The sequence below is a fragment of the Orycteropus afer genome, unplaced genomic scaffold (assembly GCF_000298275.1).
Source record: "Orycteropus afer afer isolate SDZICR_OR568_19922 unplaced genomic scaffold, OryAfe1.0 scaffold00069, whole genome shotgun sequence".
NCBI classification, from domain to species: domain Eukaryota; kingdom Metazoa; phylum Chordata; class Mammalia; order Tubulidentata; family Orycteropodidae; genus Orycteropus; species Orycteropus afer.
In genome coordinates, this window is record NW_006921656.1 from 177,473 (window position 1) to 195,753 (window position 18,281).

At 58.9% G+C, this 18,281-nt stretch overlaps 2 protein-coding genes across 2 annotated transcripts; one reads left to right on the plus strand and one right to left on the minus strand.

The window, feature by feature from the left end:
* Positions 1-485: 485 nt before the first annotated feature.
* On the plus strand, positions 486-6,618 carry LOC103196741 (cytochrome P450 11B2, mitochondrial-like). Its single transcript, XM_007940523.1, has 9 exons — positions 486-724; positions 1,066-1,221; positions 2,742-2,941; positions 3,027-3,230; positions 3,359-3,513; positions 4,857-5,023; positions 5,289-5,367; positions 5,452-5,652; positions 6,505-6,618. The coding sequence occupies exons 1-9, from the start codon at positions 486-488 to the stop codon at positions 6,616-6,618; spliced, it is 1,515 nt and encodes a 504-aa protein (XP_007938714.1).
* A 3,842-nt stretch (positions 6,619-10,460) lies between these two features.
* Positions 10,461-17,168, minus strand: LOC103196767 (glycosyl-phosphatidylinositol-anchored molecule-like protein). The gene is made up of 3 exons (XM_007940556.1): positions 16,877-17,168; positions 16,344-16,451; positions 10,461-10,756 (listed from the first exon to the last, which is right to left on the minus strand). The coding sequence occupies exons 1-3, from the start codon at positions 17,166-17,168 to the stop codon at positions 10,461-10,463; spliced, it is 696 nt and encodes a 231-aa protein (XP_007938747.1).
* Positions 17,169-18,281: the final 1,113 nt, after the last annotated feature.

Consider the following 18,281-nt stretch of genomic DNA (forward strand, 5'->3'; position numbering starts at 1 on the left):
CCCTATGCCCTGAACTCCCCCAGAGGGCTGCAGCTCCCGGGGAGGAAACCTCTCGCCGTCTCCATGGTCTCGCCCACCGCCATGGCGGAGTTGGCAGAAGGCACGGGGATAATCAGGTTAACGCCTCCTGCCCCAGCTCTGTCCTTGCAGAATGGGGATAAGAAAGGCCAAGGCCCTCGCTGTCCTCTGATAAGATAAGGCTGAGCACCCCGCCAGAGAGAGCGGTCCCCAGGCCCCCCACTAGCCCCCTTAGGCACAGGGCATGCCCTCAGCGCCCCCTCCTTGCATTTGTCCCCTGTAAAGATGAGAGACAGGACACCACTCACGTCCTCCCCTCCCCCTGTGGGGCTGCAGCACTGAGCCTGGCCTGGGGCCCTTGGCCTGCTCCAGGAACAATTTCCGCATGACGCCAGCAAGGACGGCCCGACTCGGCCTTCCCGGCAGATAAAAGGGGTTGTGCTGGGACTGGAGCCGGGGGTGTGAGGATGGCACTCAGGCTGAGGGCAGGTGTGTGGCCCACAGGGCCCCGGCTGGCCCCACATGGGGTCCGCACACTGGGCACCAGGGCCTCTCCAGACTGCCAGGCAGTGCGGCCCTTCGACGCCATCCCCCTGTGTCCCGGCAACAAGTGGGTGAGGATGCTGCGTGTCTGGAAGGATCAGGGCCAGGATGACCTGCACCTGGAGATGCAGAAGCACTTCCAGGAGCTGGGGCCTATCTTCAGGTAGACTCGGTCCCGCGAGGACACACCCAGGGTCTGGCCCAGCGCGCTGTGTCCTTAGGAGGTGGGGGCAGGGGCTCTGTGGGCTGTGGTCCGAGTCCTTGACCGTGGATACCACAGCGCCCCACCCAGGGGAGGCTGAGCTGCTGATGCTGGCCCAGAGGACAGGACTCCCAGCACTGCAGCTGGCGGGATTTCAGTTAGACAGCAGAAAGAACTTCCTGGCTGCCGAGTCGTAAGTCCAGGAGAAGGGGGCGTTCAGACAGGAGGGAGCCTGGCCCGGCATGTTGCAGACTGGGGCCCAGGGGAGGTGGCGCCCCACCTGGCCCCTCTGTGTCCCACAGGTACAGCGTGGGGAGTATGCCCACAGTGAACGTGATGCTGCCCCAGGATGCGGAGCAGTTGTACCACGTGGACAGCTTGCAGCCCCACAGGATGCCCACGGAGCCCTGGCTGGTCTACCGACAACATCACGGACACAAACTCGGAGTGTTCTTGACGTGAGGGTGATCCCGGGTCGGGTGGGGGCCTGGGCACACAGGCAGGGGACTCAAGCAGCACATCCTCCGGTCCTGCCAGGGGCCCAAGGGTCACCATGATGCTCCTGTGAGGGCCAGGGCCTGGTGCTGTCTGTCCAGAGCCCAAGGGGGTGGAACAGGAGAGGGATACACAAGGCACTTCCCTTGGAACAGGAAGATGGGTAGTGACCCACCTCCTACAGGGCAGACAGAGCTCAGAGCAGGGGCAGCAAGGACCCCTGGGTTCCAGAGCTAACAGTAAACTTGCACTTTTTATGGAGACGGTCTGGGGACATGGAGGACAGGGACGCATTGGCTGGCAGCCCCAATATCCTCAGAACTTAGAGCTGGGCTTGTCGAGAGCTGATTCCTACCTGCTGAATGGGCAAACCTGGTCCTGAGCGGGCAGAGGTGGTGCTGGACACAGGCTGCAAGGGACTGCCCAGGGACACTGGCTTGGCCAATGCCTCCCAGTCTGTCAGGAAGGGAATTCCTGGGAAGGGGCAAGCAGCCCTGCGTGGGGCCCTTGTCTGCGGGCATCTGAAGGAGTCAGGGCCCAGGAAGGGCGGGCCTGGAAGAAAGGTGGGAGTGCAAACCCGAGGGTAGGTGAGTGTGCATGTGTGTGGGTGTGCAATGTGTGCACCTGTGCACAAAGTTATGTGAGTGTGCAGTGGCATGTGTGTGTGAGGAAGCATATGGGTGAGAGTGTATATATGCGTCTCTGTGTGTCTATGTGTGCACATGCACATGCATACATGTGTGTGAATGTGTCTCTATGTACATGTGTGGAAGCAAGTGTCAGTGTGAAAGTAAATACAAGCATGAGTGTGCCTGCATATGTGTGTGTGTGCGTGCGCATGAGTGTGTCTGCTCACATGTGGTAATGTGCGGGTGCTGGACACGCATGTGTGTGTGACTGTGTTTGTGGCCCTGGGTGAACGTCCTGTGTGAATATGCACGTGTGTCTGTGTTTGTTTCAGTCACCTCTCAGAATCCCCAGAAGGCTGGCCGGGGCACAGGAGTGTGTGTGCGCGGGAAGGAAGCACAGTGTGCGCATGCGCACACACACACACACACACACGGAGCTTCTTGAAGGACACCCGTGGGCCCCCTGTTCCAGCTCTCGGGGGCAATGAGGGCGGGCTCCCTGTGGGGAGACAGCAGATGCTGTCAGCATCCCAGGCGACTCTCACGGGGGCTGGGCCGAGGGTCCCCAGGAGCCTCTCCCTGTGGGCAAGGGGGGGCCGCTGGGGCCACCTCCCTGCAGAGACAGTCCCTCCTCACCGGAGCCTGGCACAGGGCCTGCATCGTGGGGGCTCTCCCCTGAGCCCATGGGTGCTCTCAGGCCACAGCGGCAGACCTCGCCCACCCTGACCCGGGGGCCGAGGTCAGCTCGCTGCGCAGTTCTGACAGGCGTGCCCGGGAGCAAGCACAGTGCCCAGCCCCTCCCGTGGGGGCCTGCACCCGGCTCTGCTCCTGGGCACCTGCTCTCTGCTCTGCAGCAATGGGCCCGAATGGCGTCAGAACCGGCTGCGGCTGAACCCCGACCTGCTGGACCCCAGAAAGACCCAGCGGTTCATGCCCATGGTGGACACAGTGGCCCAAGACTTCTGCCAGGTGCTGAGGAAGAAGGTGATGCAGAACGCCCGCGGGAGCCTGACCCTGGACGCCCAGCACCTCATCTTCCTCTACACCATTGAAGGTGGGCGCACCCCAGGGGCCGCGCGAGCCAGCGCTGGGCGGCGGGATGCCGGGCTCGGCCTGAGGCTTGCACTGTGTCCCGGCAGCCAGCAACTTCGCCTTGTACGGGGAACGGCTGGGGCTCCTCGGTCCCAGCACCAGCGCCACCAGCCTGCAGTTCCTCCAGGCCACAAAAGCCATGTTGAAATCCACCATTCCACTCATCTACATGCCCCGAAGCCTGACTCGCTGGGTCAACGCCAACTTGTGGGCAGAGCACTTCCAGGCCTGGGACACCATCTTCCAGTATGGTGAGGCCAGCTCCACGCAGGATGCCCTAGGCCCCTCCTTGCTACCCAGCAGGGGCACGCAGCCATGCGGGAAGGGGTGAGTGCTGTGGGCAGGGGAAGCGGACAAGGGCCTGTATCTGTCCCCACAGCCGACAGGGCCATGCACAGGATCTACCAGGAGCTGTCAGTCGGCCGCCCACAGCACTACAGTGGCATTATCGCTGAACTGCTTCTGAACTCATACCTGTCCCTGGACACCATCAAAGCCAACGCCGTGGAACTCACCGCAGGCAGCATTGACACGGTCGGCCAAAACCCAGCCCCCCGTTGAGTCACACACTCTCTGACGCCCAGGCCGTGCCCTCCCACAGGCCCACACACGCGGGCCCTGGCCAACCCCCAGTCTCTGTCCTGAGACTTGGGTGTCCCCAGCCAGGAACTGGGTTGTGCATTGAGAGAAGACTTGAGGAGGCACAAGGGCACCTGTCCAGGGGGAGCAGAGATAGTAGGTTGTGTGGGCACAGTGCTTGGGCACAGGGGACCAGGACCAGGGACAAGCAGCCGCACGGCCCCCCGTTCCAGCCCGAGGGGGGCAGAGACACAGCTAGGTGGCACCGGGCTCCTTCCTGGAGGCACAGGTGACCTGTGGTTCTGAGAAGGACCCACTGGAGGTGAGGTGATGGCCAGCAGAGCAGGGGACAGCTCAGCTACTGAAGGAAGAGTGCAGGTGGGGACCCAAGCTGAAGGTGCCACACAGCTTCGGCCCCACAGTGAGTCCACAGTAGGCCCACCCCAGGGTCCGCTCTGGGCGGCAGTGTGATCACAGTGGAGTTCCAGTGGTAGAGGAACCCAGATGAGCCAAGCCCATCCATGGAAGGCTTCCTGGAGGAGGCTGGCCTTCACTGGCTGTGCATGAGACATACAGAGATTAGCCAGGCTCTGACAGGGACAGAACAGTGGCCCCGGGTGGAAGCTGCAGAGTGAGGGGGGGCACCGGGGAAGGGGACGCAGGGAGGGCAGAGGATCAGGGAGAAGTAGGAAGGTCCCTTGCACAAGGCCCTCCACTCTGAGGACCAGAGGGAGCCCGAGAGCCCCCCTCCCCAGGGTGGAGCTGGACGGGTGTGCAGACCTCAGAGGGCCAGTTAGAGGCTGACTCTTGGGTCAGGAGGAGCAGTGGGGCTGGGCATGGACATGGTGTGGGAGATAATAAGGCTCTCAGATCTCAGCCTGGACACATTCATGACCTTGCCTGCACTTGGGAATGACCCAGGAGCTGAAGGAGGCTAGGGGCAGGGCTGGTGACTGCACATTGGGCAGAAAGGCTTGAGTGAGGGTCCTGTGCATGTGTGGGGAGGTGAGGGGCTGGCCCGAGGCAGCCCCCAAACTCCCTGTAACGCTGGCCATCCCCTGGGGCTAGAGGAGGCAGGGTTCTGGTGGGGGGGCTATAAGAGGTGCAGGCTTGGGTGGGGGCCACGCTCCCTGAGGAGCCTCCAGAGAAGGAGATGCAGGTGTCGAGACCGTGCGTCCTCAGGAATGTCCCTCCCCAGTGGGTCAGTGAAGAGCCTCCCTGGGGAGCAGGTGTTTCCCGGGAGGGTGCTAGGTGGCCCCTGACTGGGCCCAGGTTTGAATCTTTGTCCCGGTCTGCAGACGTCTTACTGCTTACTGATGACCCTGTATGAGCTGGCTTGCAACCCTGACGTGCAGCAGGCCCTGCGCCAGGAAAGCCTGGAGGCTGAGGCCGCCATCCGGGAAGGTTCCCACAGGGTGACCTCGGAGCTGCCCCTGCTGCGAGCTGCCCTCAAGGAGACCCTGCGGTAGGTGCCGCCCCTCCCCAGCGGCCCTGGGCTGGTGTGGAGAGCAGCACAGGGCCGGCAGATGGCAGGCCTTGCCCAGCAGGCCCCTCGCACTCACCTGTCCTCCCCACCACGAGGGCTGTGTCCCTGGGACCCCCCGCCAAGGTCGCGGTGCCCGCCTCTCAAGTCCCTGCAGGGCGGGTGCCCTGGGCTCGGCAGTGTGCCTTCCTGGGGGCCCGCGGGGCAGAGACACGGCCGGGGCTGAGCGCGCCTCGCCCTCCTCCAGGCTGTACCCTGTAGGTCTAACTCTGCACCGGCAGCTGCAGTCGGACGTGGTGCTGCAGAACTACCACATTCCGGCCGGGGTGAGTGCAGCCCTTGCCCGCCCGGCGGGAGCCCCTGGGCGCCTCCCCAGGGTGGGCTGACAGCCCCCGCCCTCCTCTGCACAGACGCAGGTCCTGTTCTACCTCTACTGCATGGGTCGGAGTCCCGCGGTATTCCCGAGGCCCGAGCGCTATGACCCCCAGCGCTGGCTGACCAAGGCCACCGGCTCCTACCCCAACTTCCGTCACTTGGCCTTCGGCTTCGGGGTGCGCCAGTGCCTGGGGCGGCGACTGGCGGAGGTGGAGCTGCTGCTGTTCCTGCATCACGTGAGTGGTGGGGCGTGGCCGGGCGTGACGAGGCGAGGCCTGGGCGGGGCCTGGGAGGTGATGAGGCGGGGCCTGGGCGGGGTCGGGGCGTGGCGAGGCGGGGTGCTCCAGGGCCTGCGGTGGCGACTGGTGGAGGTGGTCCTGCGTCACGTGAGCAGCGAGGTGGGGTCAGGGGCGTGGTGAGGCGGGGCCTGGGCGGAGCCTGGGCGGGGGCGTGGCGAGGCGGGGCGGGGGCAGGACTAGGGGCGGGGCCTGGGCCGAGGCCAGGGGCGAGCCACCCAGGGTGTCGGCTGGGCGGCAGGGCAGGTGGAAGCCGACTAGGCTCAGGTTCTGAGGCTGAGGTTGCGCCCTCACCCTGTGAGAAATGCGGCGGGGCGTGGGGATCTGCGGGGAGCCAGGGAGGGATTCAGGAAGGTCCAGGGCGTCCCAAGGCTGGTGGAGAGGCCCGGGGGAGCGCTGAGGGCCGGCAGGGATTCCCGCCTCTGTCCTGTTGTTGTTGTTGTTATGTGCCGTCGAGTTGGCCCGACTCACAGCGACCCCTCCTTGGGTTTCCGAGGCCGCCTCTGGCCTGTTGTTGTTGTTGTTATGTGCCGTCGAGTTGGCCCGACTCACAGCGACCCCTCCTTGGGTTTCCGAGGCCGCCTCTGGCCTGTTGTTGTTGTTGTTATGTGCCGTCGAGTTGGCCCGACTCATAGCGACCTCTCCTTGGGTTTCCGAGGCAGTATCACTACGGAAGTAGGATTGCCCAACCTTCCTTCCGAGGAGTGGCTGGTTGGTTTGAACCGCCAGCCTTCTGGTTAGCAGTCAAGTGCTTTAGCCACTATGCTACCAGAGCTCCTGCCTCTGTCCTAGGTGCTGAAAAACTTCCACGTGAGTACCGTCTTCCCGGAGGACCTAAAGATAGTCTACCGCTGGGCGTTTACGCCCTCCTCCTACCCGCTCCTCACCTTCCAGGCCATCGACTAGTGGCCCCGGCAGCACAGCGCCGTAGACACGACAGCAGCCTCCCTGCTATGCCCTGCACACCGCGCTGCATTCCCCAGCGTGGGCCGCCCCTGAGCCCCCACCCCCTTCCACAAATGGGACCCCAAGCTTTGAGAGGCACAGGGTGGGCAGGCCAGACAAGGGAGGGGTGGCGATGGGGTGACCCTGGACAGCCGCCCCTGGCTGTGCCGCAGCACCACCACCCCACCCCAAGTACCGTGTTCAGGACCCTGTTTGAGCCTGGACTCCACGACCTGGCTCTAGCTCCAGGCTCCTCAGATGGCCATCCGAGGGTCCCCAGACCCCGCCCCCCTTGTCTAGCAGTTCAGACTCACTGCTCCTCTGTCCTCTCCTCACTCCCCCAAGCTGACCACACTGGGACCCTGGGCTGGCCCCATGCCATAGCATGTAACACAAGTGGCCTGACCTCTCCCTGTGGGCCCTCAGCCTCCAGGGTGGGGCTGCTGTAATTTGCCTGCCTGGCTGTCCTGCTCGCCAACGTTGGCTCTCTGGGTGTGTCAGGCCCGTGTGACCAGCCTGCACTCCCTGAGTGGGGCCTGAGCAATATGGTCATCGGTGAGCTTTTGCCAAAAGAACAGCAGTGGCCCTAGGCACAGAGGTAGATGGTTTGGATGGAAGATGAGGAGCGGGGGGCGGGAGGGGTTGTGAGTGAGCTGGCCAGTGGCAATGACTTCCCAATGGGACACCCCAGTCGGGTGCAGCTCCCTCCACCTTGAATAAAGTCTTCTGTCTGAAGTGCTGGCTGCCCCTCTGCAGTGACCCACAGGGAAGCTAATCCAGGCCCTGCAGCTTCCCCAGGTCTGCTTGGTGGAGGAGGCTTGGGGCTGCTGGAAAACTGGCCAAGGTCACACACCATGTGAGACAAGGTGACATCCTCAAGTACGAATGTGACAAGGATGAGAAGCAGGACAGCAGGCCCCACTGCTGCACCAACCAACCACACCCACTGCCGTGGAGTTGATTCAGACCCACAGCGCCCCTAGAGGACAGAGTGGAACTGCCCACAGGGTCTCCAAGGCTGTCAGTCTTCACAGAAGCAAAACCCCAACCACACCCACTGCCATGGAGTCCATTGTGAGGCTGGTGTAGGACTGCAGTGTTTCATTCTGTCATACAGAGGGTCCCTGTGAGTTGGAGACAACTCAACAGCACCAAACAACAGCAATTCAACAACAAGACATACAACACAATTTAAAATGGACTTAAATAGACATCTATTCAAAGATGGCAGACAAATGGCCAATAAACACATTAAAAGACACTCCATGTCATCAGTCATCAGGGAAATGCAAGTCCAAAGCCCCAAGAAACACCACTTCACCCTCAACAGGATGGCCGGAATCAAAAGTGAGATAATCCTCAGTGCTGGTGGTGGGGGGGGGGTCTGGGACCTCACAGACTGCAGGTCAGATGCAAAATGGTGAAGATAGTGGGGAACGGTCTGGGAGTTCCTCAAACGACTAAACGTAGAGGTACCGTATGATCCAGCGATGCCACACCCAAGTGTGCGTCCAAGAGAAATAAACCCATGTCTGCACAAAAACTTACATATATGTCGACAGCAGCATTATTCAGAACAGCTCAAGACGGAAGCAATGCAAGTTCCCATCATGTGATGAATGGATTTAAAAAAAGATGTATTCATACAGCGCAGTATTATTTGGCTATAAAAAAATAATGAAATTCTAAAAAAAGAAAATAAAGAATGAAATTCTGACACATACTACAACATGGATGAACCTGGAACATCATTCACTTAAAAAAGAAGTCATCTCAGCCTTCATGGCCCTGAGACCAGAAGAACTAGATGGTGCCCGGCTACCAATGGCAACCGCCCAGAGAGGGATCAGCTTTGGAGATCCTGGATAGAGTGGGAGTAAAGATGTGGAACAGAATTCAAAAACACAAAAATGACCAGAATTACTGGTCAGACAGAGGCTGGTGGAACCCCTGCAACTATGGCCCGGGTTATCCTTAGGGTCTGGAACTGGACTCACATCTGTGCATTAGTTCTCAGCCAAACTGGGAAAACCTAGGAGCGGAACACCTACCTGCAGAAGTGTACTCATCTAGCCCAGGGAGCTGCACCCCTCAGCTCAATCAACCGTGAGACATGAGAAGCACTGTGCAGAAGGAACACACCGATAAGACGGACACAGGGGCGGGCCATCCCAGGGAGGAGATGGGAGGAGGCTGTTTATATCTGGGATTGCAATCGATGTCATGAAATCTGCACCCCAATCACAATGAAACGTTGAAAGCAAAGCAGCCTGTGACCACCACACACTGCGTGACCCCCTTCCCTAGGAGTGTCCCAAGCGGGGGAGTCTGTGGAGAGAGGGGCGGGCAGTGGGTCTACCTCATTCATATGCAATTCCTTATCACAGTGATCAAAATATCCTGACTGCGAATGAGAGCATTACCTGTGAATATGCTAACCACCACTGAACAGGACACTTCAATTGGGTGAGATGTGTGGTGTCTGAGTTATTGCTCAGTAACACTGGTTAAACGCCATAGAGATACCCCCTCAAAACCCACGGAGGGGTCACTATGAGTCAGATCCGACTCAATGGCAGTGAGTATGGGTTTTTTTGACACCCCCCCACACACACACATGCACAGGGTGAGTTGTACGGTGTCTGAGTTATCGCTCAGTAAAGGTGGTTAAATGCCTGCCTACCCACACACGCACACACGCACACAAGAGAAATGAGGTACTGATGCTATCATATGAATGAACCTTGAAAACATGATAAATAAAAGTCAAACACAAAAGGTCAAATATCTGATTCTGTTTCTATGGGCCTGGACGAGTCCACACAGAGGCAGAGTGCCCTCGTGGGGCTGGGCTGTGTGAGGAGGACAAGTGGCAGTGACTGCCTCATGCTGGGGTCTCTTTCTGGGGCCATGAGCATGTTCTGGATTAGACAGTGGGGATGGCTGCACCACACTGTCAACACGCTTAAAAGACAACAGAACTATAAACCCTTAAAACAGTTACAAAGGTGAGTTTTATCGCAGTGATTCTGCAAATCAGGTTAATTGATTTGTTGGTGAAGGGACAGGAACAGGCGGCCTTCATCTCCTGCTCCATCCACGCTGGTTCTGTGACACCAACCGGGATGTGGTGCGGCAGCAGCATCGCCGACGCCCCCCCCACTGCCAGCCGCTCACCAGCTGACTACAGGACCCCTCGTCCTGGGTCTTGTGTGAAGCCAGGCCACTGTGAGACGACTCTAACTCCTGCAGAACCCGACTGCCCCACGGGGACACAGGATCGTCATCGGGACAGGTCCTGCTGACCTGTGCGTCACCTCACTCACCCAGCACCCTGTCTGCTTCCCTCGCTCCCCGACCAAGGTCTGCAAAGGAGAGGTAGGTCTTTTGGGTGGCCCCGGGTATTGAAGAGCGGAGCTGGGCCTCCCCTCCAGCTGACCTAGCCACCACCCTAGGAACGGTTCTGCTTTGGAGAAAATACTCTTTTTGGGCCAAGGTGGCAGGGGCACTTTGGCACACTCCCAAGACAAACGTTCAGCCCAGCAAGTCTGCAGCAGTGCAAGTACCACAGCCAGAGAGGCACCCCTTTCTGCACAGCAGGGGGCGCGTGAGGAGGTCTGAGAAGACTCCTTTGTGTGTCCGAGGAGGTCCAGACAACCTCACACAAGTTCTCCACAAACAATCACTGTCTTTATTTTACTCTGACAACAAACCGTCAGTGGGGAACTGGGCCGTGGGTCAGCGTCTCTGATTCTCACAAGGGCAGCAGAGCATGTGCATGTCCAGCCCCTCAGGGAGGGTTCTCAAGTCAGCGTGGAGCTCAGGAGGAGAGAAGCGAGGCTGAGGGGCAGGGCTGGTTCTCCCAGGCGCGCAGCCCCCTCCGGCAGCTCCTCCTCAACAGGCTGGATGGGCAGCATGTCCCGCTCAGTGTTGGTCGGGCCTCCTTCATTGCAGCGCATACCACTACAGCAACGGACATAATAGAAGTTTGTACTTCTGGTGATTCTTCGCGGTGTCTCAGGGGGCACTTCGGCGGGGTACACAAAGGTGCAGTTAAACGTGCAGTTCTTGTAAACAAGGAGCTCACGAGCGTTCAACCCTGAAACAAAGCAGATGACAGCTCCCGAGGCCACGGTTCCTGCCTGCAAAGCACAGAACCCCCACATCCCGCCGGGCCATGGCCACAGTCTGTATCCCCACATGTCCCACTACTGCCGAGGACTCTCAACTGAGAGGTCACGGCCAAGCCCACTACAGTGTGTGGCTACTCTCCTGGACGCACTGCTCTCTCCCTGTGGCCATCTTTATCCCGGCCCTGGGACCTCCCTAGAAAGTATATGGGCCCTAAACAGAGCCACGTGTGTCCCTGGAGAGAAGGCGGCGGGAGACCAGACAGAGGCTGCAGCGCTGCACCCGCAAGTCCAAGGACACAAGGACTGCGGGCAGTGACCAGACACTGAGGGAGAGGCTTGCGCTGGACTCTGTCCCAGAACCTGCTGGAGTTGAGTGCAGTCCCGGCGACACCCCGACCTCCCTTCTGGCCTCCATGTGGGAGCGGATACACCGGTTACTTTCAGAGCTTGTTTTGGAAGCGCTTGTGTGAAACAGTGGGACGCACAGTGTCAGAAGCTGTTTAACTTCAGATGGAATAGTGCCCAGGAGCAGCCCACAGCTGATCCCACGAGGTGGAGGTCGGACACAGACCCACCCTCCACCCCTTCCACCCTTCTGACACCAGTTGTCTCTCCCACACACTCTCGCCTTCCCTGCTGGGTTCCATGATCCTTTGCAGCGGCCACAGAGAACTCACAGTTAAGTGGGTTTGTTAAAGAAGCAACAGGGCACAACTTGTGATTGGGATCAACAGGCTACAACTCAGGCTCAGGATCAAGAAACACGTGGACAAAGTCTCCTGTTTCAGTGAAGGTCCCCCTCGACCCATGAGGACAGGCTCCTGGCGGCCCTGCCGTCTGTCCCCGCCCACGTGCCGCGGGGCCCATCCTGGCCTCTAGCTGTCCTCAGCATTGCAGAGCGTGGCCTGCGCGAAGCCCCTGCAGAGGTCCGTGGCCTCCCATCTGCCGCTTCTCTCTCTGTAGCTCTCCTTCCTGCTTCCACAGAAGAACGGCTGGGGAACGGGCTGCAGAGGCACGCAGCTCCTGGTCCGCTTCACAGGACAGCCTCACCCGACAGGGACCACAGGCTGAGCGACCCACTCATGGCTGGCAGACACTCCATTTGCACGATATATACTCACGTCAAGGGGCCCTGGTGGTGCAGTGGTTAAAACATTCTACTGCTAACTGAAAGGTCAGCAGTTCAAACCCACCAGCCGCTCTGCAGGAGAAAGCTGTGGCAGCTTGCTTCTGTGAAGCCTGACACCCTTGGACCCAGCGGGGCAGCTCTGCTCCCTCCTCTAGGGGCACTGGGAGTCGGAATCAACTTGACAGCAGTGGGGAATTTTCTTGGTAGCTGCTCTAGGTACTACAATATGCATATGTCACTTGTCACAGTCCAGTGCTACCAACATTTGACCACATGTGTAAACACACATACACCTTACTTTCACTTGTTGTTAAGTGCCGTCGAGTCATTTCCGACTCATAGCGACCCCATGCACAGCAGAACGAAACACTGCCCGATCCCGCGCCAGCCCCACAATCCCTGCTATACTTGAGCCCATCATTGCAGCCACCGTGTCAATCCATCTCGTTGAAGGCCTCCCCCTTTCGTTGACCCTCCACCCTACCAAGCATGACATCCTTCTCTAGGGAATGGTCCCTTCTGACAACATGACCAAAATAGGTGAGATGAAGTCTGGCCATTCTTGCTTCCAAGGAGCATTCTGGCTGCACTTCCTCCAGGACAGATCTGTTAGTTCTTTTAGCAGTCCATGGTACTTTCAGCATTCTTCTCCAGCACCACAACTCAAAAGCATCAACTCTTCTTCAGTCTTCCTTATTCATCGTCCAGCTCTCACATGCATATGAGGGAATTGGAAATATCATGGCTTGTGTCAGGCGCACCTTAGTCCTCAAGGAGATATCCTTGCTCCTCAGCACTTGAAACAGTTCCTTCACAGTTGACTTTCCCAATGCTACACGTCGTCTAATGTCCTGACTGCTGCTTCCATTGGCATCGATTGTAGAACCAAGCAATGTGAATTCTTGGACAACCTCAATCTTCTCTCCATTTATTGTGATGCTGCTCATTGGTCCAGTTGTGAGGATTTTTGTTTTCTTTATGTTGAGATGTAATCCATACTGCAGACTGTATTCTTCAACCTTCATCAGTAGGTGCCTTAAGTCATCCTCACTTTCAGCAAGCAAAGTTGTATCATTTGCATATCTCAGGTTGTTAATGATTCTTCCTCCAATCCTGATACCACGTTTTTCTTCATAAAAGCCAGGAACCCGGACAGAGGAGCAGTCAGCCCCAGGGACAGCTCAGGGACGCCCAAAGCAGCAGGCCAGAAGAGCAGGAGAAAGGGGATTAAAAGCCAGGAAGCCAGACAGAGGTACAGTCAGCCACAGGGACCCAGGTGGGGGTGATACGAGAGGTCTCCAACAGCAAGACAAACTTGTCTGTTGGTTTGTCCTACTGTGGTGACATATAGACATGAGTTTTGAGGCTGAGCCTCTGGTGTTTAAAACCCAGTGAGATGCACCTGGTGCACAGGTAACAGCTCAGCTTATAGACTGAGACAGACTAGGAAGAAGGAAGAGGCCGTCCACTTCTCAAAGAATTGGCCAGGGAAAACCTTATAAACAGCAATACTTCCACTTAGGTCCCATTATTCTCCCCACCTGTCTCGGTCCCTTAGTGCCACTCTAACAGAAAACACCACAAAGGAAATGCTTTTAACACACAGGGATTTATTCCCTCACAGTTTAGGGGCTAGAAGTGTGAGTTCAGAGTGCCGGCTCTAGGGGCTGGGTGAAGGCCCCTCAGCCTTGGGCTTCAGCTCTGCCTCTTACTCCCAGCCTGCTGGAGCTAGAGGCATCTCTTAACTCAGGCAGCTGCTGGCTGCTGAGGCTGACAAACCCAAGGTCGACAAGTAAAAAGGCACATTCCCAAGGTTACCAAACAACGTGGCAGGCCACTAATTAAACAGTTCCAAGATGAACAGACAACATGGCAGACCACTGATGACTTGGCCAAATGCACGATCAAGATGTGCCAAGAAACTCAAGACCATCCTCAAAGCTTCTCCTTATATACTGGAGGCAGACCACATCCCTAAGACAATAACTCAGCTGCTTCAGGAAATTCCACCATGGAGGTGATGACCAGTCTCATCACGGCAAATCACTATGTCCAGCTGCCCACCCACTCAAACGCAGGCCCAGACAGGTTGACGCACCACCTTAACTCCCACACAGGCCCAGCCAGGTTGATGTACAACCTGAACTCCCACACCACCTACGTATTTTCTCCACACTGCACACCACAGCCAATGGTGGTACACTTTCTGTTTCAACCATCAAATGCGACTGAAGGAATTCTTGACAGGATATTCTGTGACGCCTACACCTATTTTCACCCATCCCGATGGTCTTTCTTTTCTGAAGTCTGTCTCTCCTTGCCTGCCATTCTCAGGATACAGGATGACTATCTCTCGTTCCTGCCCCAGCCCTCGAGACCCTGCTGTTTCAGTCTCTCTTCTCTGTTGTCAGACTGAACATGGTTTGTGCATCTTTAGTTTCACGGACTCTCTTCCATCATGTCCGCCCTCCAGAGCCCGGCCAGCGAGCCTGCAGCCGGTCCTCATGTCTGCCGGTGGGCTGGGTCCCACTGGGTCCTTTCTTGTGATCGGATGTCTTGCTGAGTCTTCCTCTCTCCCCTTCAGGCTCCAGTGCCTCGGTCATTGCTGGGGGAGCGTGTGTGTGCTCACCCATCATCCCCAAACACCTTCTGTCTCAGTGCTGGCGTCCACTGGCTTTTCTCATTCCTGCTGCCATTTTCCTGGTGTTGCTGTCACGATGGCTTTCCCACCGTGTCCTGGACATCTTGGCTGACACGTATCTGAGCTGCCGGCTCCCACTGAAATGTCTTTTTCCAGTGGGCAGGCCCCTTGTGGAGGGGCACCGTGAGGCCACGCCTGGCAAACCCTGTCGGTGGGTGGGTGGCCATTCGGTTTCCTCTTTGTCCCTTTGACGCCTTCCCGAGGGAAGTGAAGGTGTCAGCTCAGCTCCTGAAGGGCCCGCCACCAGGAGAGGACGCGGGTGGGGATGGAGCTCCGTCTGACTTTCCAGAGGTTTCCACAGACACTTTTAGCTCATCACTCTGCACAGCCAGGAGTCAGCAGGACACCCAGCGGGGGAACGCCCATGCTTTCAGGCTCCCAGGTTTCTGCCATGGACTCTGACATTACATTGACCTTGACTCCACCAGGGCTGACCAAGGAACAGGGAGGCCCTACAGGCTGACGGAGTAGGGACTTCAGCAGAGGACTTACGGGGAGAAGGACAGGGTCTGTGTGGCAGTGTCTGACGTCACACAGTCACTGCAGAACATGTCCATTGATGCTGAGGCAGGTGGAAGAGTGCTATCGGCAGGCACGGATCCACAGCCAAGGGCACGTGGCCTGGGCTCGGCCTGGAGGAGGGAGCCCTTTACAGAGAGTGCCCAGCTGGGTCCTGAGGCCCTGCAGGGGGTCTTCTGCTGTGGTGGGCCGGGGAGAAGAAGAGCCGGGCGGGGGGCAGGGCAGTGGGCATGGGGGCAGCGGGGCCTTCGACGGCCACCACTGTGTGGGCTGTGTGTCCCTCCAGAGGAGGGCCCCTGCCGCACCCCAACCTTGCAGATCTCACTCACGCACCGCACCGCTGTGTGTCAAGCCCAAGCCGGAGCCCTGCCGGGGCGAGGAGTCCTGGGAACCCGGTTCCCAGCCTTATTCGAGAGCAGTAGGGCCCAACAGAAACACACAACCTTCCCTGAGCCCTGGCTGGCCTCGGGGACCAAGCTGGGACGGTCAGCCCCTGCATCTCTCCCAGATCCTCAGGAGCACTAGGTTCTGTAAGAAAAGCTGGTGCATGTCTGGTTGTGTATGTTTTCACCACAATAAAACTGAAAGAGCAGCAGCTGGTGCACAGAAGAGGTGGCACCACCGGATGTGCTCACACGGGGCCTGGTGGGGAACAGCTTTCATTCCAAGACCCAGGACGGCAAGAGAGACTGCAGGCTCAGTCACCAGCACTGGAGCAAGTGGGCAGAGGACAGGCCCAGATAGCCCCCAGCAAGGCTGCCAGAGACTCCAGGTCTGACCCTAGCTTCACCCTCCCTGGCCCCTGGAGGTCACGGGGCCTCCAGCCACCTGTCTTCCTCTTGACTTGGGCACTAGGGAGAGAGAGGTAGAGCTTTCTCGGAGCCGGAGGGGCCACCGAGGCCGAGGGTGCAATGGGACCATCCCAGAAACTCCGGCTCTGTCCTGAGTCCTCCTGGCCTGGCACATGTCCCCTGAGAGCTTGCTGGGGCACCCTGTCCTTGGCCCTGCCTGGCTGGAAGCCTTGGGAAAAGGACTGAAGTCAAAGGGCAGAGAGGAGTCATCCCGCTGTGCCAGCATGACCCAGCCACTCTGGGGACAGACAAGCTGGGGAGCTGTGGGGTCCAACTACACAACCCCAAGGGCGCTGGCCCAGCTCAGAACCCTCACTCACCCCCTCCCTGTAAGGATGACAGAGAGTACTTACGAATGGAGATGGTCATGCAGCGCCTGATGTCATACTCACAGGTGAGCATGTTGGTGCAAGAGAAGGTGTTTAGCATTGCACAGTTATAGCAGATCAAGTTGAACGTCCCTGCCGGGGGGGAGGAGGAATGTGGTGTCTCCAGAAAGCGTGCCCCCCTCCACAGCCCCTGCACACCCAACTCCAGGCGGAGCCCTCTGCATCTGTGTGGGCCAGGCCAAGCTGTCCTAGAGCCCATGCCTCAACCAGCTTCCCTGCTCTGGGGACAGTCCCAGGGCACATCCCCAGCAGCTGAGGGGCTGGCCAGGCTCACTCACCAAGGCCAGCAGGACCACTGCTAAGAGGCCAGAGCCCGCCTGAGTGTCCCTGGACTTGCCACCAGGCCTGCCACTGGGAGGGGAGATCTCTCCCCTCCTTGCTGAACCCCGTACCCAACGTGGGACCCCCAACAGTACAGAGACCTACAATGACCAAGGGCCCACTCAACGCTAGGTGAACTCTCCATCCTAAGGAAGGTGACAAAGACTGAGACTTACACCTTGGAGAGTCAGTGAGGTTGGTCTCTGCCAGAGGCTGGATGGGGTCAGTCTCTACGAGGGGCCGGGTTGGGCTGGTCTCTGTGAGGGGCCGGGTTAGGCCAGTCTCTGTGAGGGGCTGGGTTGGCTCGGTCTCTGCGAGGGGCCGGGTCAGGTCGGTCTCTGCCAGTGGCCGGGTCGGGTTGGTCTCTGCGAGGGGCCGGGTCGGGTCGGTCTCTGAGAGGGGCTGGGTGAGGTTGGTGGCCTCCAGGGGCAGCCCCACGGCCAGAAGCAAGATCAAGGAGAGCATCATGTCTTGAAGGAGCCTTGTCCTGTCGGGAGGAGAACAACGTCTCGTTGGCGGGAGCTCACGTCCTGGTGACCAGCCGCATGGCCTCGCAAGCAGCCCAGCCAGGCTACACGGCTCCCCTCCCGAAACTCCTTCCCCTCGTCTGAGGGCTCCTCAGGGTCGGGGTGGTGACTCTTCTCCCTGCTCAGACCACCTGCTTGCCAAGGCCACTGTCACTTCCCCAGTAAGGCCCATGCAGCCAGCCGCCTCCCAGGTTGCTTTCAGCTGCAGGACGCCCACCCCCCAACCTCCCACCACTCAACTTCTGGGCACCCACAGGTAGGCTTTGCACCCGGAGATGAATGTGCACAAAGTCCCTGAGGACTGTCCCTGGACGCCTGCCCTGCAAGTACAGGAGTCACACTGGGGTGGGGTACAGCCAGTGCCCTTTCCAGGAGCCCAGGGCAGCTGGGGGATGTCGGTCGGCTTGAGGGCAGGCTGGCCACACGCAGTGGGACTCGGGGAGGGAATGCATGGTCACAGCTCCTGGCCACTGGTGGAATCTCCAGGAGCCCTGAGGACAGTGGCCCTGTGGGTCAGCTGCTGAGGGCTGGGGGCGCCCAGCCAGAACCCGGCATTCCAGTCAGCCTGAGGAGAGAAAGTGCTGTGGCAAAGGAGCCAACCGCAAACACACTGCTGCCATCGGCCACTTGTGAACACGTGTGGGGAAGGAGAGTGGGAGCTGAAGTCCGACCCCGGACAGCAGCCTGCACAGTGAGGCCTCAGGGCAGCCACCGCGCAGCACTCTCCTGGCTGACAGGGACCTGGGACCAGGGCCTCGGCCTCCTGCCAGCACGAGGCAGGCAGAGGTGGGCCTGGGTGCACTGACAGCCAGAGAGGTGCCAACCTGCACGGGCCGAGCACAGCCCAGAGGAGAGTCGGCCCAGGGCAGCCCCTCCCACCACCATCCTGAGAGGAGCAGGTCCAATGTGTGTGGTGAATTTTTTATTCACTTGTTATTGAGCGAATTGGTTTTCCATTCGACAGTCCATACTCATTTGGTTTTGTGACGCTGACTGCAATCCCCACAATGTAACAGCTCTCTTCCCCCTCCTCTCTGTGGTTACCTCTTCCGCG